Raw genomic sequence first — 23,852 nt, forward strand, 5'->3', positions numbered from 1 at the left:
TCCCTATTTAAAAAATGATTTGTTTCAGGAAATAAAATAGAGCAATAATATATTATTTTATATATCTGACAGTTGAATAGAAGGCTGTGAAGACCAATATATGCAACAGTTGAAAATCTAAACCAGGAACAATCCTTGGGTCTCTTGCTTTTCTTGCATTTTGGATGGCAGTGCAGAGACCTTTGATATGCTTAACTGAAAATTCCAAGGACTGAACCTGTGACTTCATGCATGGAGAGCCGATGCTCTGCTACTGAGCCATGGATCTTCCCCAGCTTCTCCATCTTATGACCCAGGGCTGCCCCCCCCAAAGTGATTTGTTCATGAGCCACAATGCATGACTGGTGGTGGGTTGTGTTCAGCATATAACATGGGAAACATGCTGAGCAGATCTGATCTGATGTCACAAAAATGAGTTGATTGGGTTAGCTGCTATTTTCCCCTAGATTTTTTTACCCCCTGAACTAGTGGGACAACTTGTGGCTTCTAGGAGTTATTCTCCAGCTTACAAAAAGAACTAGATACAGTTTTTCAAAAGCCCTCATCAGTGTCATAATCTTTCATCTGGTTCAAATCAGATCAATTATTCTGGGAACCTTGAAGCCCTCCAAATGTTCCTGGACTACCACTCCCGTCATCCCTGACAACTGGTTTTGTTGGCTGGGGCTGATGGGAATTGGGAGTCTAACAACATCTGAAGGGTATCAGGTTTCCACTAATAAATAAATCATTTAGCTTGCCAAGTTGTTAAACCCATGATGTATGTGGGAAACAATTAGAGAACGGACCACTTAGGGCTCCTTTAAAACTCCCCGCCCTCCCGAATAGGAGATTGCAGGAGCAGTGAAACGAAACCGAGTGGCCAAAAAAAAGGGAGGGGAGGAGGGAGGCGGAGCATCCCAACGACAACAAAGCCCGATCGATCATTAAAACGAATAGAATTCCGTCTGGCCACGCCTATCTCGTTTTTCCCTGCCCACCAGCGGCGGGTCTTACTAAAAGGGCTGTAATGGCTGAAGGCGGTGTTCTTGTTACGGAGTCTAGCTCTGACGGGGATAGCTCAGGCGGGTATCTTCGCTCTCGCCGGTGGCGCCAGCTTAAAAGGAGAAAACGGGGGCGGCTGAGGCGCGGCCTCCCGGAACCGCTGGTAAGTTTTGCCGGCAGTATCGTAGCATTGCCAGGAGTAAAGATGGAGATGTTTCCGGTCCTGCTTTGGTACCTTGAGGGTCCGTTGCTGCCCCCGCCTTTCCTTGGGTCACTCTTCGCTTTCTGGATGGAGATCCCGAAATTATTTATTAGCCGGAGAGATTTTCCCTTTTGCCCTGCATGGTGACGGGGATCTTTTCCTTTTCCCCTCCACCTATACCTGCTTTTTCCCTGCGTGCGCGCCTCGTGTTGCTGGTGATACTGACTGACCTGGGTTCCCAAAGCGGAGTGTGGTGGAATGACAGGCGTCTTCTTGCTCTCGGTTTCTGCCCGGCTCGCGGACTTGATGTGCAAAAGGTGCTGTTCTGGAAGCTAAAAAGAAGGCCACGAGGCTTTCTTGATGCTGTGGGGAATGCTGTGAGGCAGGGATATGTTGCAGAGTAAAAGAATGGACAATAAAATAGAGATAACTGGGGAAAAGTGGAATGGTCAAGATGTTTGCTCTGGGCACTGTAAGGGATGAATGTCCAAAGAAGAACTGGTAATCCCTGAAATAGAACAACACCTCCTATAGCAGTGTACAAATTGAATGATAGAGGGATAGGCAGAGCTGAAATAGAATGAAATTCCACACAGGGTTGTTGAATAAACAGCTATGTAATATGATGTCATAATGTCAGTTACAAGTTACTGTTATCTATGTTCTAGTAACATGCTTGCTAGACCGCTGCCATGTGTTGAACGTGAGGCTGAGTTTTGAAACGCATTCAGAAGCATCATTGTTGTAAAACACAGTAGCCAAGGGCTGATTGATATTTCTTTTTTTTACAATAATTTTTATTCAAATTTTCATAAAACATACAAAACAAAATCATAAAACATTCAGACAAAAAACAAAACAAAACAAAAATGATTAAACAAAAAAATAAAATGTTGACTTCCCATTGGTCGCAGATCAAATCAGTTATAGGTCTACAATATATAACAATCCTGTCTCTTAAATTATATTATAAAATCACTTTCCTCCAGTAGTTATCTTAATTAATCATCAAATCTCATAAACATTACTTTATTCTTTCCACAAAAAGTCAAAGAGAGGTTTCAATTCTTTAAGAAATATATCTATCAATTTTTCTCCTAATAAACATGTCGATTAATCCATCTCGTTAATAATAATAATAATCTTATTGTCATAACCATAGTCCAAATAAACATATCGATTAATCCATCTCATCAAAATCTGTTAGGTCCAATAATTTCAATAGCCATTATTCCATTATCCCTATTAATTTCATCTTCCATCTTCAATAGTCCTGTTAAGTCCAGTAATTTCAGTGTCCAATCTTCCATTATCAGTATTCCATAATAATCTTGCTGTCATAGCCATAGTCATATAATAAGAGTCTGATGGGAATTTCCTCTATCCCAAATATTTTCTTGCCATCAATTCTGAATAAGTTGCTGAAATATTGTTGTAAAGTCATATCTCTGTTCTTCTTTTTTACAAAATGCACTGGCTCATCTCTTGAGAGTTTTTCCATTGTCACATGGCTGCAGTTAATTCCATATATTTTCTCTATATCAAGCTCCATCACGTCATTCCAGTCCAGAAAATTATCCAAGCCATTGATAACTTTATCTCTAATATCTTCATTAATTTCTTCAGAGATAACGTTAAATTCCAAACAGTAGATTTTATTTCTAATATCCATAAACTCCAGATCTTTTTCCAATTCCACATTTGTTCCAATCTCCAGGGCTTGTATCTTCCCTTTATTTTTTCTTTTCTCATCTCTGATCTCATTCTCCTCTCTCACAGGATCCCCTATTTCTTCAAGCTCCTGCGTCATTTTGCTCAGTTCAATTTTCAGCTCCTTACTGCCCTGTCGCAGAGTTTGTTTCGTTATCTCAATCTCATCCATTATTTTCTGAAACATAATTACTTCCAGATTCTCAGCCACTTTCTTGATTGCCATTTTTAAAACCACGAAAACAAAACAAAATAAAAATAAAGAAGAACCACTTCTTATTTCAGCAACAATTGGGTTAATATTCCAGGCTTGATGACATCACAGTATAAACAGAGCAGCCTGCCTTATCTCTCTATGTTCAAGAATACAAAACAAATTTAGTTCCCAGCATCAAAACAGTTAGTGGCGTCGTGAAGAAGCAGATTCGTCAAAATAAAATAGACCAAAAAGAGAATAGTCCCAGACAATATAATGTTCCTCGGAATAGAAATCCCTCTTCTGTTTATATCTTTAGAATGCACTTCCAGGACAGCTTTTTGCAATAGAAACAGAGATAAGCTGTTAATTTCGTGAATAACAGAGAAGAGTTATAGCTCACCCAGAAGTTCTTTAAAGCTGATTCATTTGACAAATCTCTTTTTGCTGCAACAATTTAAACCAAGTAAAAAAAATAATAGAAAGAAGGGTGCTTGCCTGTTAGTCCGTTTTCTCTTTGAAGAAAAGATAAACGTATCGCATTAATCAGATAGAGCTTGTTCGGAAGTCCGTCCGGCATTGCTGGCTGGACCTTTTCTCATAAATTAATGAAATCCAATCCTCCCAACAAAAACAGGCTTTTGAGGTTGATCTCTACGTTTCTCCCTGCCCGGGAGAAATTTCATCAGTCAAAAAAAAAATGTTCTGACTGATTTATATCTGAATAAGCTTTTTTTGAGGCGGGAGCCCGTCTCAAAAGCAGGCACAAGCGAAGTCACCCTTCCCGGAAGTCGGCTGATTGATATTTCCATGCTACAACGGTATTAAAAGGTCTTCACTGGTTGCCAGTTTGCTTCTGGGCTCAATTTCAGTGCTGGTGTTGGCCTTCACGGTAAATGGCCTTGATAGCTAAAGGGCTACTTCCTCCCATATAAACCTGCCTGCCAATTAAGATCTGTTTTGAAGGTCCTTTCTAGGAGCCTCTGCGGTTAAGTGGATGGCTACTGGAGAGAGGGACTCTTCAGTGGTGGCTCCCAAATTGTGGAACTCCCTTTCCAAACATGTTTGCCTGGCCCATTCTTTGTTTTTTTTTTAGTTTCCAGGTGCAATCCAGCCTGTGTACGTGTGCTTTTAATGGAGATTTGACTACTGCTTTTATATTTTGTTTTTGTTTTAATGCAGCCATGTCAATAATCCCACAAAAATGTCTATCCTGCAATATTTTTTACAAGTCTATTGGGGGCTGGCAGAGAAAAGTCAAAATCTGCATTTCTATGCAGGGAATGGAGGAGGAGGAGGAGGCATCCCTCTGCTAGCAACCCATTTGATTTCTGTGCTGGGCATAAAGGAAGGATCAAGCATCCAATCTCCTTTACTAGCCCACTCACTTCCCTGAATACAGTTTTCATCTATGACAGAGGTGGGAACATCAGGCCTGGGGACTGAATGTCACAGCCAGGGGTCTCTGTCAGAACTTTCCCCAGGCCACCACTCAGTTGCCCTGCTTTGCACTCGATGAGTGTTTTTGCCAGACTGGAATGTGTCCTTGAACTCTGCATCTTGCTTGCCTGGATGGAGGGTGGTGGTGTAGAAAGAAGCCTACAGTACAAAAGTAATATTTTCATTAGTTGATCTGCCCTCTTTAGTGTCTGGCCCTGCCCACCTTGGAAGATTGCCCAGAAGGGAATGCAGCACATGGCTGAAAAAGGAACTCCACCCCTGACCTATGGCTTTCAGGCTTGTGCTTATATATATGAGGCTGTTCTAATCAGCTGGGTTATTTTTATTTTATTTATTGTTAGTTTGTTGTCTTATGTTGTTGGATATCTTGAGGTTCTTGTTTTTGCAAAAGGCAGGGGGTGTAAAACATTTAAACAATTCCCAAATTGGAATTTTACCATCCAGACAGAACTGGAATTATCCTGTACAAAAATAAAATTACCATCCCAAAAGAAAAGTGACCATAATTCTATATTGGGAGCCTTAGTTTTGCTGTCCCTTCACTATTGGAGACAAACTATTTTCCACCATTCTGTTCTGCTACTCTGTCAATTAATTCACTGCCACTCTGTGTGGATGGCAGCACTCATCATCATCATCATCCTTTATTACGATCACAGGATCAACCAAAGAGAAGGATATTTAAAACTATCAGAATACAATATAAAAGTATAAACGTGTATACATGTATCACTTGTCAGAGGTAATTATTAACAAAATTAAAATGATAAAATGAGTAATCTTATAAGAGGCAATTTCTTCAAACATACTTATTATTCTTAATACAGCAAGCACGTTTAAATAACTATTGGTGTCTTTATCATAAAATTGTAGTTCATATGAAATCTCAGAGAGCCTTAATACTGCGCAAAATTATTTTAGATAACTTTTCTCCGGTTTATTACAGCTAGGGAGTACTTAGCCACCATTAATGTCCGTTCTGGTGAATAGTCGTCTAATAGATAATTTAACCAAAGGGCTTCTGATCTGGGCGACTTGGAGTCTATAAGAGGAAGAATTAAACGCAATCTTTGAGCATTATAAAATGGGCAGCGCAACAAAACGTGAGCGTTCGTCTCAATCTCTCCGGATCCGCATGGACAGAGTTGCTCCTGATAAGGTATATTATTATATCTTCCATCTAGCAAGGCTGAGGGTAGAACATTAAATCACATTCTGGTAAACGCATTTCGATATTTTGGAATTGTAAGGTCCGAAATATATGGCATCGGTTTTAAAAAGCTTAGATTACATCTTTGTTTTTTAATTAGCATTAACTATTGTTGAACGTCAATATCGCTTAGGCGCTGCTTGATATTGGATCGAACAGCTACTAGGCCTAATTCGCTAATTGCTTGAAATGAGAAGCCAAGGCTTTGGACTCTATTTAAAATGTCGTTTGCCCAGATCGATTTATAATTGTCATTTAGAATAAGGGAAGCTAAGCCTGTCGGTTCAAACATTAGTTTTAGCCACATGTTGATCCTGGCCCACCACACCCTAGATGCAATGGTTTGCACACCCAATTCAAGTCTTAAAACACAGTTGGAGATACATTTTGGAACCGCCATAATTGTTCTTAGAAAATTATTTTGTACTGTTTCTAGATGTAATAGATTATCCTTGGGATCCAAAAATAAGCTGCGGAATTACTTTTGCATTGAAAATTTTCAGTGCTGGTAAGATGGATTGTCCTCCCTTAGTATAGAAGAAGGTTGTTAGTGCTTTCGTGGTTTTCTTTGCGTTGATCATCGCAAGTTTATTATGAATTTGGAAGCTTCCTGATGTTTGGAAGGTTATTCCTAGATATTTAAAGGAGTTAACTTGTTCGATGACATTACAATTAATTACCCAGCGGTGCATAGATCTTTTTTTGGTAAAGGCCATTATTTTTGTCTTTTGGTAATTTACGTTCAGCAATTCCGAAGAACAGTATGAGGATAATTGCGACAATAGCCGTTTTAAGCCTATTGGGGTCTTTGAAATTAGAACCATGTCATCTGCATATAAAAGGATGTTTCTCGAGGTCCCTGCTACAATAGGTGAGTGTGAGGATGTGGGAGCTAATTTAAATACTACGTCGTTAATATAGATGTTAAATAGTAGGGGAGCCAAGAGGCAACCCTGCTTAAGACCTTTAAATGTTGGGATTGGGTTTGTCAAATAGCCCTTGTTATTAGTTCTTACTTGGAGCGAGGTGTTAAGATGAAGTTCTTGGAGCAGAATAAGCAGTCTCTTATCTATCTTTAGATTGTTTAATTTTGTCCACAGTCTTGCTCTGTCTACTGAATCAAAAGCATTCTTTAAATTGATGAATGCAGTGTATATTGCTCCATCAGGTCTGTTCGCATATTTTTGTATTAGATGGTGTAAGATCAAAGCTTGATCAAATACCGACCGATTGGGACGGAAACCTGCCTGTTCTGGAGCTAATATATCATTTTGATCCATCCAAGTTGTCAGCTTAGAATAGAGATGGGCTGTATATAATTTACTAATAGTATTAAGCAGGCTTATTGGCCTGTAGTTAGCCGGATTAGATTGTGGACCTTTCTTATAAATTGGTATAACTATTGCAGCACCCCAGTCCAGAGGTATCTTCATTGAAGTATCAATGTATGTGAAGAGAGTCGCCAAGATAGGTGCCCACCATTTTGGGTTTGATTTAAAGACCTCCGAAGGGATATTATCAGGTCCGGGGGTTTTATTTGATTTTAGTCGTGCTATAAGATGTAAGATTTCATCTTCGGTTACAGGGGACCAGGAGGGAACCTCGTATATGGAGTATTGGTTTTCAGGTGGCATGTCTGTGTTGGCTTGATAGAAACTTAGAAAATAGCTCTCCCAATCTGTGTGAGGAATTACACAGTTTATTTTAGGGCTAGATTTTGGCCAGTGATGGGCAATTAACCCCCAGAAGACATTAGGGTTTTTCAGTTTGGCAGCCTTTAGTACTTGTTGCCATGTTTCAGAAATTTCTGTTTCTTTTTTCTTCCTTATCAGGGTTTTGTATTTCTTTTTAGCTTCACAATATATTTGCAAAGATATCAGAGATCTACTTTTTTCATACCTATGATATAAGTTCACTAGATCTTTGCACAAGTCTCTACATTCCTTGTCGAACCATGATTTGGATTTATTTGCAGCCCCATTAATTTTAACATGAGAATTTTGTTGAATTGTTATTTGTAAAGTTCCCATCAGTTTTTGGAAATCTTGAACTGGTTCAGACAAGGAGGTATGAGTTAAGAAGAGTGCCCTTATATCCTGTAGTTCGGTGGAATTTAGTCTATCTGTTACGGCTTTTTCTATCTTTGGCAGCCATCTGATCTTCCCAGTACGGATATCTACTTTTTCATCTGGGAAAGTATTTTGTCTTAAGTGTATATAGTTACCATTGTGATTTAGTGAGAAGGAGATAGGGGAGTGGTCACTCTCAGGGCGGTTCATTATTCGATAATTTCCAACTAGGTGGAATAATTCTTTGGATACAAAAACTAGATCTATCATGGAGGAACCTCTAACTGAAAAGTAAGTAAGTTCACCCTCAGTGTCGCCTTTTGAGCGACCGTTTAATAGAATGAGGTTTAATTTTGTGGTCAAAGTCATTAGGCAGAAACCAGCATAGCTTATTCGGTCATCCTTTGATTGTCTAGGTGGAATATTTTGATCAATTTCGTAGGCTGGAAGGGGATGCTGATATTTAGCGTACAGAGATAGATCAGAGGGACCTATCCTGGCGTTAAAATCGCCAGCTATAATCATCAGCATTCCTGGATAAATTGCAGCAAGATTAGTTAGTTCCAGCTCTAGTAGATCTAATTGGTTTTTGGCCATTTTTTTATCTCTAGATGGAAAGAGGTAGACGTTGACCATTATCAAAGAGAAATTTGGGGATTTTAGCACCATGGCTAACGCCGAATTATTTAGCATGTATTGCCTTATGAATTTGACTCTTAGTGAGGTGGCAATATAAATAATAAGGCCTCCACTTGGGCGACCGCCTCTGTCATTTATAGTTGCAGCCCTAGAATAAGGGGTATAACCTTCTAAACTGATTTCTTCCAACATCCAGGTTTCTTGAAGTAGGATGAAATCATGCTTGAGCCTTAGTTTTGCTGTCCCTTCACTATTGGAGACAAACTATTTTCCACCATTCTGTTCTGCTATTCTGTCAATTAATTCACTGCCACTCTGTGTGGATGGCAGCACTGAGAAACTGATAGCATTATGTCTATTTCTTTTCAATGTTTGTCCCCCACCTCTCTGTGGAAAGGCAAAGCAGCTAAGGACAAGGAACAAACCAACACCACAAACCAGTGATACAAAAAATCTAACAAATCTTCACCAGCTTGCTCAGGATCTGTCAGTTCTTATATTTTATCAGGCGGCTGCTGTGCACCACTGCAGATCTGTTACTTCAGTCTTGGGGGCTGTCCCTGTAATATTAATCTTGGTCTGAACATAAATTCTGGTTTCATGACACCCTCTGGCATTTTGCTGATTCTGCTTGGATTGCTTCTTGGCATTTCACCAGCTCCCTAACTGGTACAAATAACTCTTGTCATTCAGTTTAACTTTAATGGTTTCAAGTTGTCCTTTTAGTTTTGTCTGTTGCTTTTGGTTTTCTCTCCTCCTACTACTAATGCACCTTACTGCAGCATAGAGATAGAAATACACATCTGGTTGGCCACTGTGAGAACAGGATGCTGGACTAGATGGACCATGGGCCTGATCCAGCAGGCTCTTCATATGTTCTTATGTTTTTACTGTATTTAGATCTCTGAATTGCATATAGACTTTGTTGCTGCTGACCTTCCTTTATAATAGAAATGGGGAACCTTTTTAGACTGAAGGACCAGACCCTTATTTTTCCCCACCCGGTGGACCGACTTTGACACATGGGCAGGACAACCCACTTGTCAATCACCTCAAGTCATTATGACATCAGATAATTGACAGGCGGGTTGTCCTGTTCACCTGTTGAAATCCCTTGCCCAGCACTTCCCAAGAGCCCTACAGCCAGCTAGTTGTTGGGTGCTTGCCAGCCTTATGCTTGCTGCTTGGGAAGTGCCAAGCCCAGGCCTTCAAAGCGCTTTGCACAGAGCTTCCTCGATGCCTGGCAACCAGCAGGCTTGTGGGGCACTTGGCTGTGCAAATTTGGCCTGCAGGCTGGAGGTTTCCCCCCTTGATTTACAGTAACCCCGTACAGTATCCCTCTACAGATGTGTATTGGCTAAGACAAACCTGGGATTGCCCTGCCTTTTGTCCTAAATTGGCAAACGATGTCAGTCCTCCTGCAACATCTGAAAGTGTTCCTAGCATGGAGTTAGTACCACTGGAGACACTGCATCTGGTACCCTGTGGTCTGTGAAGCCATTGTCCAAGGCACAGGACCCTGCTGGGATGACCGCCTGGCCATCTGATGCTTGTGCCTTTTCCTTTCAGGTTATCTTCCATTTCTGAATGCTGTTAATTTTATTTATTTATTATTTGATTTATATCCTGCCCTTTCTCCTAGCAGGAGCACAGGGCAGCAATTAAATTAAAATTAAATTAATTAAAAGCTTTGCCTTGTCATATGTGGTAGTTCTTTGTTGATTTCCCCCACCCTAGTAGATCTGGGTTCATCTGGCCTCGGGAAGGAACTGCAAAGGGGAAGGCAGGGAGCTTGATGACTTGCGTCCCCTCACTGCTCACTCAGGTTCCCTGAACTGTGAGGGAGCATGGCTCTCAGGGTGCACAAATAAAATGAGTGCCGCTGCTAGGATATGTGAAGTAGTCGGGGGGGGTTGCATTGAGTTCTGTTAGGATGTCAGCTGGCATGGCTGGCATATCAGGCAAAATGGAGGGAGTGGATTGGTCACATGGGTTGCCTGGGAAGTGGGGTGGGCCAAAAAGACTGGTTGGCTAATGCAGAGCTCCTGCTGATTCACCATAGCCCCATCTACACTATATATTTAAAGCAGTATCATAACACTTTAAACAATCATGGCTTTTCCCAAAGAATCCTGGAAACTAGTCTGTTAAGGAGACCCTACTCACCTCACAAAGCTACAATTCCCAGAGTTCCTTGGGAGGAAGGGTTGACTGTTAAACCATTCTGAGAATTATAGTTCTGTGAGGGGAATTTGGAAGGCACTTTGCACTGCCAAATCCATAGTAATGGTCCCAGTACCCTCAAGCTACACACTTACTCCTTCAGAGGGAGTGTAACCTCATCCAGAACTGGCCTCGTTCCTCTCATCCCGTGTCTAGGTAACCACCCACTAACTGTGCCTCAGTCATATCTGGATCAAGCTTCAGTTTATTGGCTCTCATCCAGTCCAAACATTAGTCTGGTATATCCACTGCCACACCTGCAGATATAAAGGAGAAACAGAGCTGTGAATCATCAGCATATTGCTGACAGTGTACTCCAGATCTCTGATGACCACACTCAGCAGTTTCATGGGAGATAAAATTGAATCCCATAGCATCCTGAAGGCTGAAGGCTCTATGGGGCCAAATAAGACTCCCCAAGCACCACCCTCTGAAGATGGTCATCCAAGTAGGTCTGGAACTATCACAAAGCAGTGCCGCCCACTTCCAACTCACCGTTGTTTCAGAAGTATACCATGATCTATGGTACAGAAAGCTTCTGAGAGATCAAGGAGGATCAACAAGGGCGCACGCCCCTTGCCTCTCCCCTTGTACCCTTCCCTTCCAATAACTGGAGGCTCTGGAGGAACGATACTTCAGAATTCTGTAGCCGCCTTCTTTCCATTGTAACTTCTTGTCCTCTACACCAGCTGTCTGCAAGATCTCAGACAACTGCTAATCCTTTCATTATCCCTTGTGCTGTTTCCACACCAACTCAAGAGTTGGTGATCTTCTGATTCTACACCAACTCAATATTCCAGGTGGTTTAGTCTTAAGCTACGTCTTTTTTCTTATTCAAAAGCTTTTCTGGCAAATTCTATTTTGTATCCAGCTCTATTATCATCTTAGGACAAGGCTAGGTAGGTATGGGCCTGAGGCCCTACATTTTTTTAAAAAACAACGCTTCACTTGCCAGAGGTAGCAATAATGCCTATTACAATTTGCTACCACAATCCACATCTGTAGTCAGCTTTGCAGATCTACTGCACTGTGCATGGTTAAATCATAGCCTAACCTTCCCCAACCCGTTGTCCTCCAGATATTTTGAGCTATAGCCCCAATAATCCCTGATCATTGACCATGTTACCTGGGGCAGATGGAGTTGCAGTCTAAAACATCTGGACAGTATCAGGGTGAGGAAAGCTGACTTAGCCCATCATGAGGAGCTAGCAACAGGAGGTCTTGCCATATTGAGACTCTATAACATACACACCCCAAAAGTCTTGTGGAAAGTGTGAGGGCTGAGAACACATTTGGTCAGGGGAGTGTGAAATTCCCTTTTCTAAGTGGTACAATGGATTTGACTAGCTGAAAGGGCATGCTGGATCAGGCCCATCTAGTCCAGCATGCTGGTCTCACAGTGGCCAACAAGATACCTCTCACTTGTAATTCCCAGCAAGTGGTATTCAGAATCATACTGCCTCCCAACAGTGAAGTTAGAACATAGCCATTGTGGCCAGCTGGCAATTTACTAGTTTAAAGGTTTATGAATTCTGGATAATGGGCTGTAGGAGCTGTCCAGTTCAGTGGTTCTCAAGTGACAGAGGCTGATGGTGACTGGAAGTGTTTAGTTTACAAAGGCTTTATTTGTTAAATTTATATCCCGTTCTTCCTCCCAGTAGGAACCCAGGGCAGCAAACAAAAACACTAAAAACACCCTAACACATCATAAGAACATATTTTTAACATATTAAAACGAAAGGCTTCTTCACAGTATTCATGAACTACAGCAGCAGCTGGTCTCAGCCCAGTTCCTAGGGGTCTGTGCTCTGTATTCTGATTCCATGTGAAAAACCAAAAAAGTTATTTAGCAAACCAGCTTCTTCCTTGTACACACTGTCTGCATGTCGAGGCCAGAGCAGAATAATTGCCACGATGAGAATTGCTATATGCCCCTAATTCTAGTGCAATTAGAAAGTGGAGTATAATCGGGGCACGTTGTTGAGCTGAGGGAAATTCCAAACAAGGGCTTGGAACACCTGTCTGAGGAGCAGCAAACTAATCACTCCTATCCGCATAGGCCATCACGCTCTCTGGCCGCAGGTGCTGCACTTGGTTTCCCCTAGTAGGCCCAGGTCTGAAGCGTTTACATTTACTGCTGGGGAGGGGGTGTTCCAAAGAATGGGTTGGAGTAAATGGATTTTTTGGCTGTTTGGATCTTGCTAAAGGTAATGAGACATGATCCTAGTTATAATGTGGTGGTTATAAAAGGAAATATAAAAATATTTCTTCTGAAAGAGCAGCCTTTCCCAACTGGTGTGCCTCCAGAGGTTGTTGGACCACAACTCCCATCAGTCTCAGCCAGCATTGCCAATGGCTGAGGCTGATGGGAGTTGTGGTCCAACAACCTCTGGAGGCACACCGGTTGGGAAAGGCTGCGTTAGATATTAAAGCACTAGAGTGAGTGGCTGTTGGAACATCTCTTCCCTTCCTGCCCCAATTTCCTCTTGCGTCTACCACAAGGAGCTGCTAGAAGCGGAGACATTGGCGACAGCCCTTGTGAGGAAACCCCATGTGAGGGTGTAAATATTGTCAAATATATAATAAAAGGGGGTTGATCAAAGAGAAGCTAGGCTCTCTCACTCCACAAGAAGTCTTCCTTGAATCTAGCTGGTGAGTATTGGGGGCTTTTAGCCATCTTGTTTGTAACTTTGAAAGATATGTAACCTCTCTAATCCCTAATTCTTCTAATGTTCTTGACTGACCAACCCAACAAGGGGGACCTGTGACAAAATGTTATTGTACAGAGTGCTACTGTTCCGGGAGCCAGTCACCCAAGCCCTTTCTCAGGCTACGCTATTCCATTCCCCTCTGGCTAAAAAAATGATGTCAGTATTCTGTGCCCAGTGAGCATGCTCAGTCCTCATTAGACTGTTTGGAAGAGAGTTTTTCTTTCTTTTTTTAAAATCTGCAACCCTTTGGGTTCCCCCAAGCCTGTTGACACCACTCTTTTGGGCATGGACAGTGCTGTTTTGGCTACATAAGGGTCTACAATTGGAGAATGAGTTTGCTTTTAGTATACAGGATATATCCTAAGAGAATACCAAAAAAAACCCCAAATAGTTCTGTACCTCTTATTCAGCATTTTGAGGAAGAAGTCTTCTTAAGATTTACTTTAGTAACTTCTAATTCTCAGAAAACGTTTTTGACTAATTCTTGACTTAAGCAATTTGGGAAGCTGGAAGACAGGAGGATCTGGGGAAATAAACTACAATCTAGACATCTGCGAACTCGGGTTTATCAGCCTGAGAGATGAAGTCAACATAGTGAAACTTCTGAGTTGACTTGAGGAGGTATAGGTTGTACCCAATTCTAGTCCTATTTGGAATAAACTCATTGAAGTTAATGGACCTGACTAACTTAAGTTCATTAATTTCAATGGGTCTACTCTGAGTAGGATTAGCATTTGATACAACCCTATGTTTTTATGCAAGGAGGGAGCCCTGCCCAAATGGAATTCTGTTGGCCATTTAATTCTGATGCAGCTTTCAAATATCTAGAGGTTCCAACAGGAAGAAGTGAAATGGTAAGAGGAATGGCAGTTAAGCACTTCCATTAGGTTTCAAAACTGGTGTGTAGGAGCTTGGGCTCTTTATTCAGAACAGCTTTGTTTCCAAACGATCATTATCCCCCATGATAAACAGTGAGAGATTATTCTTTTCTGCTGGAATCCTTAAAATTCAACCTCAGTTTCACACTTAGAAATCTAATGTGTCATTGCTGCTTCTTGAATTGTAAACCTCTTGTAATATGCCATTTTACTTTTTTGCCATGGTTATATAATACTCCTGGTGCAGTTGTTTGTTTTTAAAACAACTTTTTCTTTTGAATCTCCTTATCTGGGACTGTTTTACTTTGTTTCTCCTCTCCACCTCCTCTCCAGAACTTTTATGGAATGTTTCATATTAGGTTTCAAGATTTAAAACCTATGTCCTATATTTTAAATCTTGAAGGGGATTGTAGAGGAAAGACCATGGCTCAGTGATTGAGCTTGTGCTTTGCACGCAAGAAGTCCCAGTTTCAGTCCTTGTCATCTCCAGGTAGAGCTGGAAGTGACCCCATCTGAAGTCCTGGAGAGGCGCTATGTGTCGGTATAGGCAATGTGTAGGCAGTACTGAGTTAGATGGACCAATGGTCTGTCTTGGTATAAGGCAGCTTCCTGTGTTCCTATCTGATTTGCTGCTATTTTTTTTAGCAAAATCTGTAGAAAATTTCACAGTCCACTGAAGTCTTGGTATCCTGTTTGATTTGCTTGATTTGTCCCTTTATAGACTGATCCAAATCAATTGACACTGGATTCATTTGTTACTAGTTTGATTGTTGCTAGCTGTTTTATCTTATTGCTGTGATGCTTGTGTTCATAACAGTTTCTATATTGTATTTGCAGTGCAATTCTGTGCATGTTTCCTCAGAAGCAAGCCCCACTAATTTCAACCAGACTTACTTGAGGGTGCATAGCTAGGGCCAGCCCTACCATAAGGCAGAGTGAGGTAGCTGGCTCAGGTAGCTGATTTGGAGTGTCATGAAAGGGCAGTAAGTTGTTATTTAATTTTATTACTGTACCATTTTTGCCAAGAGAAGGAGAGGTGCTCAAGTACCAAAATAACTTCAACGCCTTGGGTCCAATGCACCTTGTCTGGGTGGGTGAAGTCACTATTTGCCTCAAGCTGAAAACCTAAGGTTCCAGCCTTCAATTTGAGGTGTGCTCAATAATGTTGTTAGGTGGCTTAGTGGTGTCACATTTTGGAGATGGAAGACTGAGACTGAAAGATAATGACTTGCTCAGGACCACCCAGAATTGGAAATCATATCCTGGATTCTAGTTCCAATATATTATCCACTGGAATGAGGCCTATTCCAAAGAACAGGGGTAGCCAAAGAGGTGTCCAGATGTTGCTGGACTCCTAGCACCCATCAGCCTCATGTGGCACAGCCAATGGTCAGGGATGATGGAGTCCCACAACATCTGGACAGCCTCAGGTTCCCCATCCCTATTCTTTGGAATAGGTCTCATTCCAGTGGATAATGTATTGGGAGTCCAACAACATATGGAGGACACTCATTGGTCAATCCTGTACAAAGGGCAGCACAATGGTTTTTAACAAGGGGCCAGCTTTAGCTTCAGGAAATGGTGGCCCATCCCTAATGCCAAGCAGTTGGAGGAAAGCCTATGAAGCTGCTTTGTACTGAGCCAAACCATCAGTCCATCTAGTCCAGGACTGTCAACATTCACTGCCAGTAGCTCCCTAGGTGGCTGTTGTTCCCAGCTCTAATATCCAGCACCCTTTTTAAAAGTAGAGATGCCAGATGCTGAGGCTTCCTGCAGGCAAGCGATGACCATGCCCCCTCCCCAGGAGAGTACAAGATCTAGTGAAGTAGCACACCAGTTGGTATAGAAACCAGGAGAAAGTGCATGCAATACAGCAGAGTGAAAGTATTTTAATTTTTGTAGTATTTATTTTGTTTTTGCTGTGCTTTTCGTTGTTTGTTTGTATATGTTTTTGTATTTTTATTATGATATATTGTATTTTATTTTGTTTGTTGAGCTATTTCGCTAAGGGCGGTATATAAATTGAAATAATAAATAAATAAATAAATAAAAAGCACAACAAGCAAGAGCCTTCTTGCTCCGAAACCGACAGTGATTACTTATTCGCCTTCTTTGCCTCTGGGTGTTGCTATTGCTTTGTATTTCTTGCGCTACAGAGAATTGCATGTGGAATTTATTTGCTATCTCTCTTCCCCTCCCCCCAGCTGTCTGACTTCATGTAACAGAGATTGAAGTGGGTATTCTATGTGGCGATACTCTGTTTCTTGGTTTAATGTGCCCAGCAATTGAAGACATCACCATTCAGAGCCATGACTGTGATACAGTACGTGATTAGGCTTAGTAAATTTTGAAATGATAACAAATAGTAGTCCTAATCTGCAGTGGTAGCATTAGGGGAATAAGACATGCATCACTGTACATCACTGTATCCCAAGCACAGTGATCCCTTTGTTCCTGCTTGTAATGTTTATAGGCCCATGTAAATTTTGCCACGTGATCAATGAAATCTACAGTTCTCTGAGTGTATTCATCAGAGAGATAAAATGTTATGCCTTCTTCCAGCTTGCCCATATTGCATTCAGTGCACACCATACAGCAAGGGAAGAAACCTGCAGTCCACAGGGTGGATATGAGAACCAATGTGGTGTAGTGGTTAAGGTGTTGGACTTTGACCTGGGAGCCCAGGGTTTGAATCCCCACACAGCCATGAAGCTCACTGAGTGACTTTGGGCTGGTCACTGCCTCTGAGCCTCATGAAAACCCTATTCATAGGGTCGCCATAAGTCAGAATCGACTTGAAGGCAGTACATACAGGGTGGATGCAGCTCATGGCCTCTCCTCTTTGGCTCTGTCCCCGTAAGCAATTATGCCTTCAAAAAGCTTCCAATGGAAGGGTTTTTTTAAAAAAAGTCTAATTGGGGTGGGGGTGATCGGCAGGGGTGTACACTGTGACCCCTTCACACACACCCCAAAAATGGCAAACACACACTTGCAGCAGTGGGGGAAGGAAGAGACAGAACTGGTTGGCTGGGGAGTGAGTGGGTGGCTCTGGGCACTGCCCACCAATGGCATAGGGCCCCAGAAGGGTCAGCCGCAGGCTTAAACAGATTCCCAACCCCTGCCTTACAGGATAGAGGTCTCTCCAGCCTAGCCAGTGTGCACAGGACCTCAATGCCCCAGCTAACAATAGAGGAGAGTGCACATTGCATCAGTCCTGCCGGTTCATTCAGGTTTTCTGCATACCTGAGAGCTGCCAGACGGCTTTCCAGCAATGGGAATCCCTATCTCCTCTCATTCAGTAAAGAGTGAATAAGGAGGGGGGTTATTTACACACTATTGGCATTCTTTCTGCCTCTGTAAATGCCCTCTTGGGTTCCTTTGTTTGTTTTACTTTAGTTTGTTAGCGATATAGACAAATCAGAGCCATACATCTGAAGCTTGAGGCATGAGCTGGGTGTGATTTTGTACTGCAATAGAAAGAGGGCCAGCACAAAACTGAGAAGGCTTGCAGAGATCCTGATGCCACCGTTTCTGTCATGGGAGAAATTATGCAACTGAACAAGTAAACCACTTATGGATTAGGTGAGGTGCAATGGTCCTTTGGATCATGTGGCAGGGTACAAATACAATAAATAAATACCAGCAGCTGAAAAGTATAGGAGCCTGTGGGGATTTATTTCTCTGGAGGGCAGAATGGCATACTACTGACCAATAACCTGAGGCAGCAAAATCCATTCTGACTAGAGCACAAAATCTAGCTAGAGTGCAAGTGGTGAAAGCTGTGCTGTGAAGCTGACCGAGCATGTGTGAAACAACATAACTATGCCTACTGTGTGGCCTACTTCTCTGCCTCCATCTCATCCTCCAGCAGCCGTCCAATGGAGCTATGGAGCTTTTTTGTATTGTCTGGGGTCTGTTAACATCTGCTCCAGGGAATGGAGTTTTAGACCCGTCAGAATTGTCTGCAAGGCACTTCAAGGGTAAAGCAACTCCCTTCCGTGGCAATCTTGATACCACATCTACATTCACTGCCGTCTCCAGTGATGCATCTAGTGCAATATCTGCTGCAACTTGAGGAGGAGGGGAAAAAATGGCTGCTGTGGACGGGAGTTTATTCTTCCTGTCTCCTATTCTCTACAAGTTAACAAATTTAGCCTGACTGACCGAATATCAGCTTTTCAAAAACTGTCCCTGAAGACTGTAGCCTCCTAAAGTAAATATTTTATGGCTATAATTGTTCTGCACCTTAATGTACTCCATGTAATAGCCTCTTGTCAGGGGCCTTGCTATTTTCTGAGGAGAGAGGTAAGGAGTTTCCCTTGAACGTCTTCCCGGAGCCACCGTAAATTATTTTAAGTCTAGCTGATAAGAACCTAATTGCAGCGTTTTTTAAACTGTGTTCAACGTGGGCTGATGCATGAATAGTTAGTTACTTACAGACGCTAACGCCCCTCTCGGTATCGTTTTCTTTAACTACCTGAATCCTCTAATTACTTCTCCTCTTAAAAACGCCGCTCAGATAAAATGGTCCACACCAGGAAAATGTATAAAGACCAGGGACTCCCTTTTGCTGAGGAAATAAGTGCATCTTCTGGGAGGACAAATCAATCCAAAATTACTTCCTTCTTCCCTTTGAGTACGAAAGAAAGGAAACCAGATATATTAACTCCACTTGTGGACGCTCCAAGCCTAAAGGCAATGCCGGCACAAGTGCTTTGCTTTATATTATTGATCCTATCTCCACAAATAATGTGAACCTAGACTGGTCCATAGACATGAAAGGAACTTTCACACCAGGCATGCCGGCTCCTCCTTTACAGAACCTGGCCCTGGAACTAGAGCAGGCAGAAAATCTGCCAAATGATCATCCCTGTAACTTCCCGGCAGTGCCAGCCATCAAAGGGTTTACCTATTAGACCCTGAGACTTTCATCCCTGTCAAATTCTCCAGTTCAGAATTCCTCAGAGTGTAAGCAGCATGTTCACCATCCTGGCGACCTCCAACAGATGGAATTTCAGCTGGTAATAATTCTGAGAGAAATTCTCTGTATTAAAAACTTTATAATGGAGTCCAATGGATTATTAACAACTCTCACTGAGGGAGGAATTTAAAAAATTGAACATACATCATAAGTCCGGTACTCCTACACCCAATATTTTTTCGGATCGGACATACTGTTTTAAAGTCAAGTCGACTACTCCTAGGATCCCAGTGGCACGCAAAAAAATAAAACATCGACCCAAATCTAAAAAGAGTATAAATGTGAAAAAATAAAAAAACATTAAGAACTATAAGGCTCCGAGGGTCAAGAAAATGAATTATTCCAAGCTGTTCAAAATATTGGAAGCGTAAGCAAAAACCAGGAAAACCCAAAGAAATACCATCTCTACTCAGGAATGTCATCGCCCGCTACCTAACCTGCACTCAGAAGTAATTTCCTCATTGGCGCACTCACTACCACCGACCCAGCCATGTAAGAAAGAATTCCTGAAAGAGCCAATTTCCTCTCGTACCTCAATTAAAGAGAAGTGCTGGAATTTAAAAGATAGCCAGAATAAAATTGTACTTTTGAACTGTCCTAGGTTTAATTTTTGAGATCTTCAACCCACGCGGAAACTACATATCCTTAAATTCCTTCATTCGATGGCGTTGAGGCAGATAAAGGTCGCAGATATCTGTAAAGTGGAATACCTTCACAATAACCATACGAATGCTAAGGTTTGCTCACTTTCAGAGACCCGGATGCCGTTCGGTTTCTTCAAGCAAATAAGCATGTATTGCTTTCCCATGGTGTAACCATACAAAGGCACTTTCAGAATGCAATCGGCCTGCACCCTCTGCTCCCGTTCTCGAAGTCGATATACTCCACTCGAGTCGACCCCATCGCTGATCATGGACTGCAAACCCCGGACAAGGGAACTTCTGACTCTACTGCTAATCCATCGCCAAAGCCATTCCCACCTGGAACTTCACCTTCCCATCAACATACTATGCAGAATGGCAAGGTGCACTCACCTTTGAATTCGACACCTGGATTAATTCCTTTGTATCACTGTACTGTGGCGAATGTTGATGTGCATCCATTGTCGAACTCGCCTTCCCTGTTGAACCGAGAGCATGAATTGAACAGCAAAAATAACGTCGAACCTTTTAGTTTCTCCATTGAAGAAGAGAAGGATCTCTTTACAAACTTCAGTACCCTTCCTCTTCATGCGCAATGGGACATTATTACTAGACTACAAAATCTGGCTAGCTGCTTGCAGACTAAGATGATTCAAACGGAATCCTCCACACAAGTAAAGCTGGGAACCCAAATTGACATAGATGTGAGGGGATCCCCTCATACTGTTCATGATATGCACCCGGTGGTACCTATGGAGGATTTAATTCCCCCGCAATATTACCAATCAGGCCATTTCCTCCACTCTCCCCCCCGTCGTGCCGTAGGGTGTTCCTGAATACCCATTCCAACACTTCCTGGACAGATTTAAGATTTTTGGAGAATTCAGAGTTGGGATCTCCATCGAAATGTCCACCAATGGACTCTCCTTCCTACTTGAACTACCCCCTTTCTAATGTCAGCAAGCCGGCGTTTACGTGTGAGGCATTATTCACCTTAAGAATCCACAAAATTTGACTCCACCTCCGAACAGTCCGAATGTTACTCCCTCCTTATGACCCTCCCTGACTCGAACGACCATGGACCAGCCAGCCATCAAGGTGATTTCTTGGAATGTCGCTGGTTGGACAGCTAAACTTGTAGACAGATCTTTCAGAGAATTTTGCACTCAACCCCAAATTTTATGTATCCAAGAAACTTGGGTCACTTCAGCATCTTTTCTCTCGCTTCCTGGGTATGTTGCTTTTTCTCTTCCTGTGATTAATTCAACTAAGGGTGCCAGACCGCGTGGTGGTCTTGCTACATTAATTTCAGTAGATTTGAACCCAATTATTACTCAGATAGTTGTGCCGGTCATCAGTAACATCCTTGTTACTCAAATTATAAGGCCACCAAATTTAAAAATGTCCCTGATTAATATTTATCCCCCCCCCCGAAAACTAGGCTAGCGGGTTCTTTAATTTGGGCAGACTTGGATCAGGTTCTGAACTCCTTATTTCAGGAGTCTTTGGACCCTTTAATTCTTTTGGCTGGGGATTTCAATGCCAGATTGGGATCAAATAATTTTGAAATAGGAGGCAAACTTGGTCTATCACCGGAAGATTTATCTTTCTGCCTTCCCAGGGATTCTAGGGACCCAGTCATAACCTCAGCAGGTTGTTCCCTTTTTGCCCTTATTTATAAATACCATCTACTTATTTGCAATGGATCATCTAGAAATTCGACCTCAGATTTATATACGTATTATGGCCCTAGAGGAAACAGTGTCATCAATTTCATGATCCTCTCTCCTTCGCTTTTGCCCTATTTTGAGTCTTTTGCTGTCTTGACTAGACCAGAGAGCGATCATATGCCTATTCGCTCCCTATTTGCTATCCCAATGATCTCTCTAACTAGCGGATCTATACCTCCTGAAAATCTTACCCAGCAAGGTAGTAGAAGGATCCACTGGAACAGGAAGCTCCAAGATGACTTAAATTCTCATCTACATTTGCCTGCGTTAGTTACATTGCGAAACCAACTCTTGGCCTCCTTGGATCCCCTTGAATGTTATAATGCCATAATTATGGATCTAAGGCCTTTGAGGAATCGCAGATGGTTCGACAAACAATGCATAGAATTTAAAAATAAGCTTTCTCAATCCATAAGACACCTAAGGAGGGTAGATTCACCAGAAAACTTTGGTATTTACATTCAACTCCGTAGGTCCTATAAAAATCTATTACACCTGAAGAAAGTAAATTATGATCGCCAGCAATGGATGGAGCTGGCCCTAGCTTTAGCGGAAAGCAACTCGCCCAAGTTCTGGGAATTAGTAACAAAGGGAATAAATAGGGAATACTCCTGTATAGACAACCAAATAACGTCGGGCCGTTGGTGCTCTTATTTTTCGGCCCTTTTTTCTCAGGCCATGGCCTCCCCTTTTATGGACACCCAATTCAACACACAATTCCTGACACTACATTCATGCCAGGAGTGGGAACCAGTTGCCCCACAAGAAATATTTGCCCTGATTAATTATCTCCCCGAGAAAAAAGCGATCCCGGCAGAACTGTTTAAAGCCAACCCTGATTGGTGGGCCCCTGTGCTCGCTAAGTTGTTTACTTTTATTAATCAACATGGTACAGTTCATAAGGGTTCGGGTGTCAGTATAGTGGTGCCAATCCATAAAAGGGGCTCTAAGGCTGACCCGAAAAATTTTAGGTCAATTAGCCTTCTCAACATAGCTGCCAAAATGTATGCCAAATATCTGTTGGACTCCTGGGCCGCTGAGAACATGATCCTTGCGGAAGAACAGGCAGGCTTTGTTAAGGGAATGTCCACTACGGACCAATGCTTTATATTACTTCACCTTATACTCATTTTATAATAGAAGAGAACTATTTGTCACCTTTGTCGACTTTACATCAGCTTTCGACCTCATTGATAGAGAGAGGCTTTGGCAAAAACTATCCTCCACGAATATTGATCAATGGCTGTTTTGGCTGATACAAATGCTCCATACAAACACGTACCTTAGGGTCAGGCTAGGTGCTGTCGTGGAATTACGACTGAGTTCTTTTTGAGGAGACTTAATAATGAAGCCAAAGCCTGTTTTAAGGTTGTTTATTTAGCTAAGCGATTAGCCAGAGTACAGGACTCAACTCTCTTCCTCAAAATGGTGGTTAGTTACAGACAGTTATATACCTTTTCCTTCGTCACAATAATGGCAACAATTACATTGCATTATTCTATGTTACAATGCTACAATGATGATCTGCCCCCTGTTCCATCCATCCTCCCTCCATTCCTGCAATATCAGTGTCCTTGGCACATTTTCACTACAGCAGCACTATTCTCTATTGTCTACGTGACTCCCTGTCTAGGGAGAATGGCAGTCAGACTTGTTCAGTATTGATCGAAATCCACCTCACTCCCCTCTGTGGGACTCCTTTCGAGTCCCATCCCAATTTACATGATAGATAACACCTCCTCTTTCTCCTCCATCCATTGTCTATCAAATTCCAAGTACATTTATTTCACTTCAGCCGGTGTTAACATTTGGGTGATCTTTTGCAAGGTACTCTTTAAACAAAATAATACACAATTAACCAAGATATACATGGCAAAGAGGAACAACATACCCAACAATAGTCCTAACAGGATTGATTTTATCCAGCCTCTTAGGCCACTGTACCAATCCCCCGGACTCCATTTACCTTTGGCCCGATGAAGGACCCATTCACATTGGCTGCTACCAATGAATGTTTTTCCCATGAACTTTAAACAAAGTTCACCTTTTGTCCATCCGGACAGGGCTACATACTGAGTAGTATCGAGACTTTTCAGAGACTCATCACGTTTGAGCCATTCATCTGAAACAAGACCAGTTGCATTCAGAGGTATTCCTACCAGTGGGATACCTTCCTTTTCGTAAGTTGGGGTATGCATACAGATCCAGCAAGTGCTC

General features: G+C 42.1%; 1 protein-coding gene across 3 annotated transcripts in view; it reads left to right on the top strand.

Moving 5' to 3' along the window:
- The first annotated feature begins 861 nt into the window (after positions 1-861).
- SIMC1 (SUMO interacting motifs containing 1) overlaps positions 862-23,852 on the top strand; it is a 47,167-nt gene continuing 24,176 nt past the window's right edge. Inside the window, exon 1 of one of the 3 annotated variants that reach the window (XM_061617521.1) lies at positions 862-1,147. In XM_061617521.1, coding sequence (XP_061473505.1) covers positions 1,010-1,147 — 138 coding nt within the window. In that variant the 5' untranslated portion in view covers positions 862-1,009. Of the gene's footprint in view, positions 1,148-1,287; positions 1,504-18,373; positions 18,589-23,852 lie in introns of those variants that run through there. The other 2 variants (XM_061617520.1, XM_061617522.1) reach the window with 2 other exon arrangements.

This window comes from Rhineura floridana, chromosome 3 (genome assembly GCF_030035675.1).
Source record: "Rhineura floridana isolate rRhiFlo1 chromosome 3, rRhiFlo1.hap2, whole genome shotgun sequence".
Classification (NCBI taxonomy): domain Eukaryota; kingdom Metazoa; phylum Chordata; class Lepidosauria; order Squamata; family Rhineuridae; genus Rhineura; species Rhineura floridana.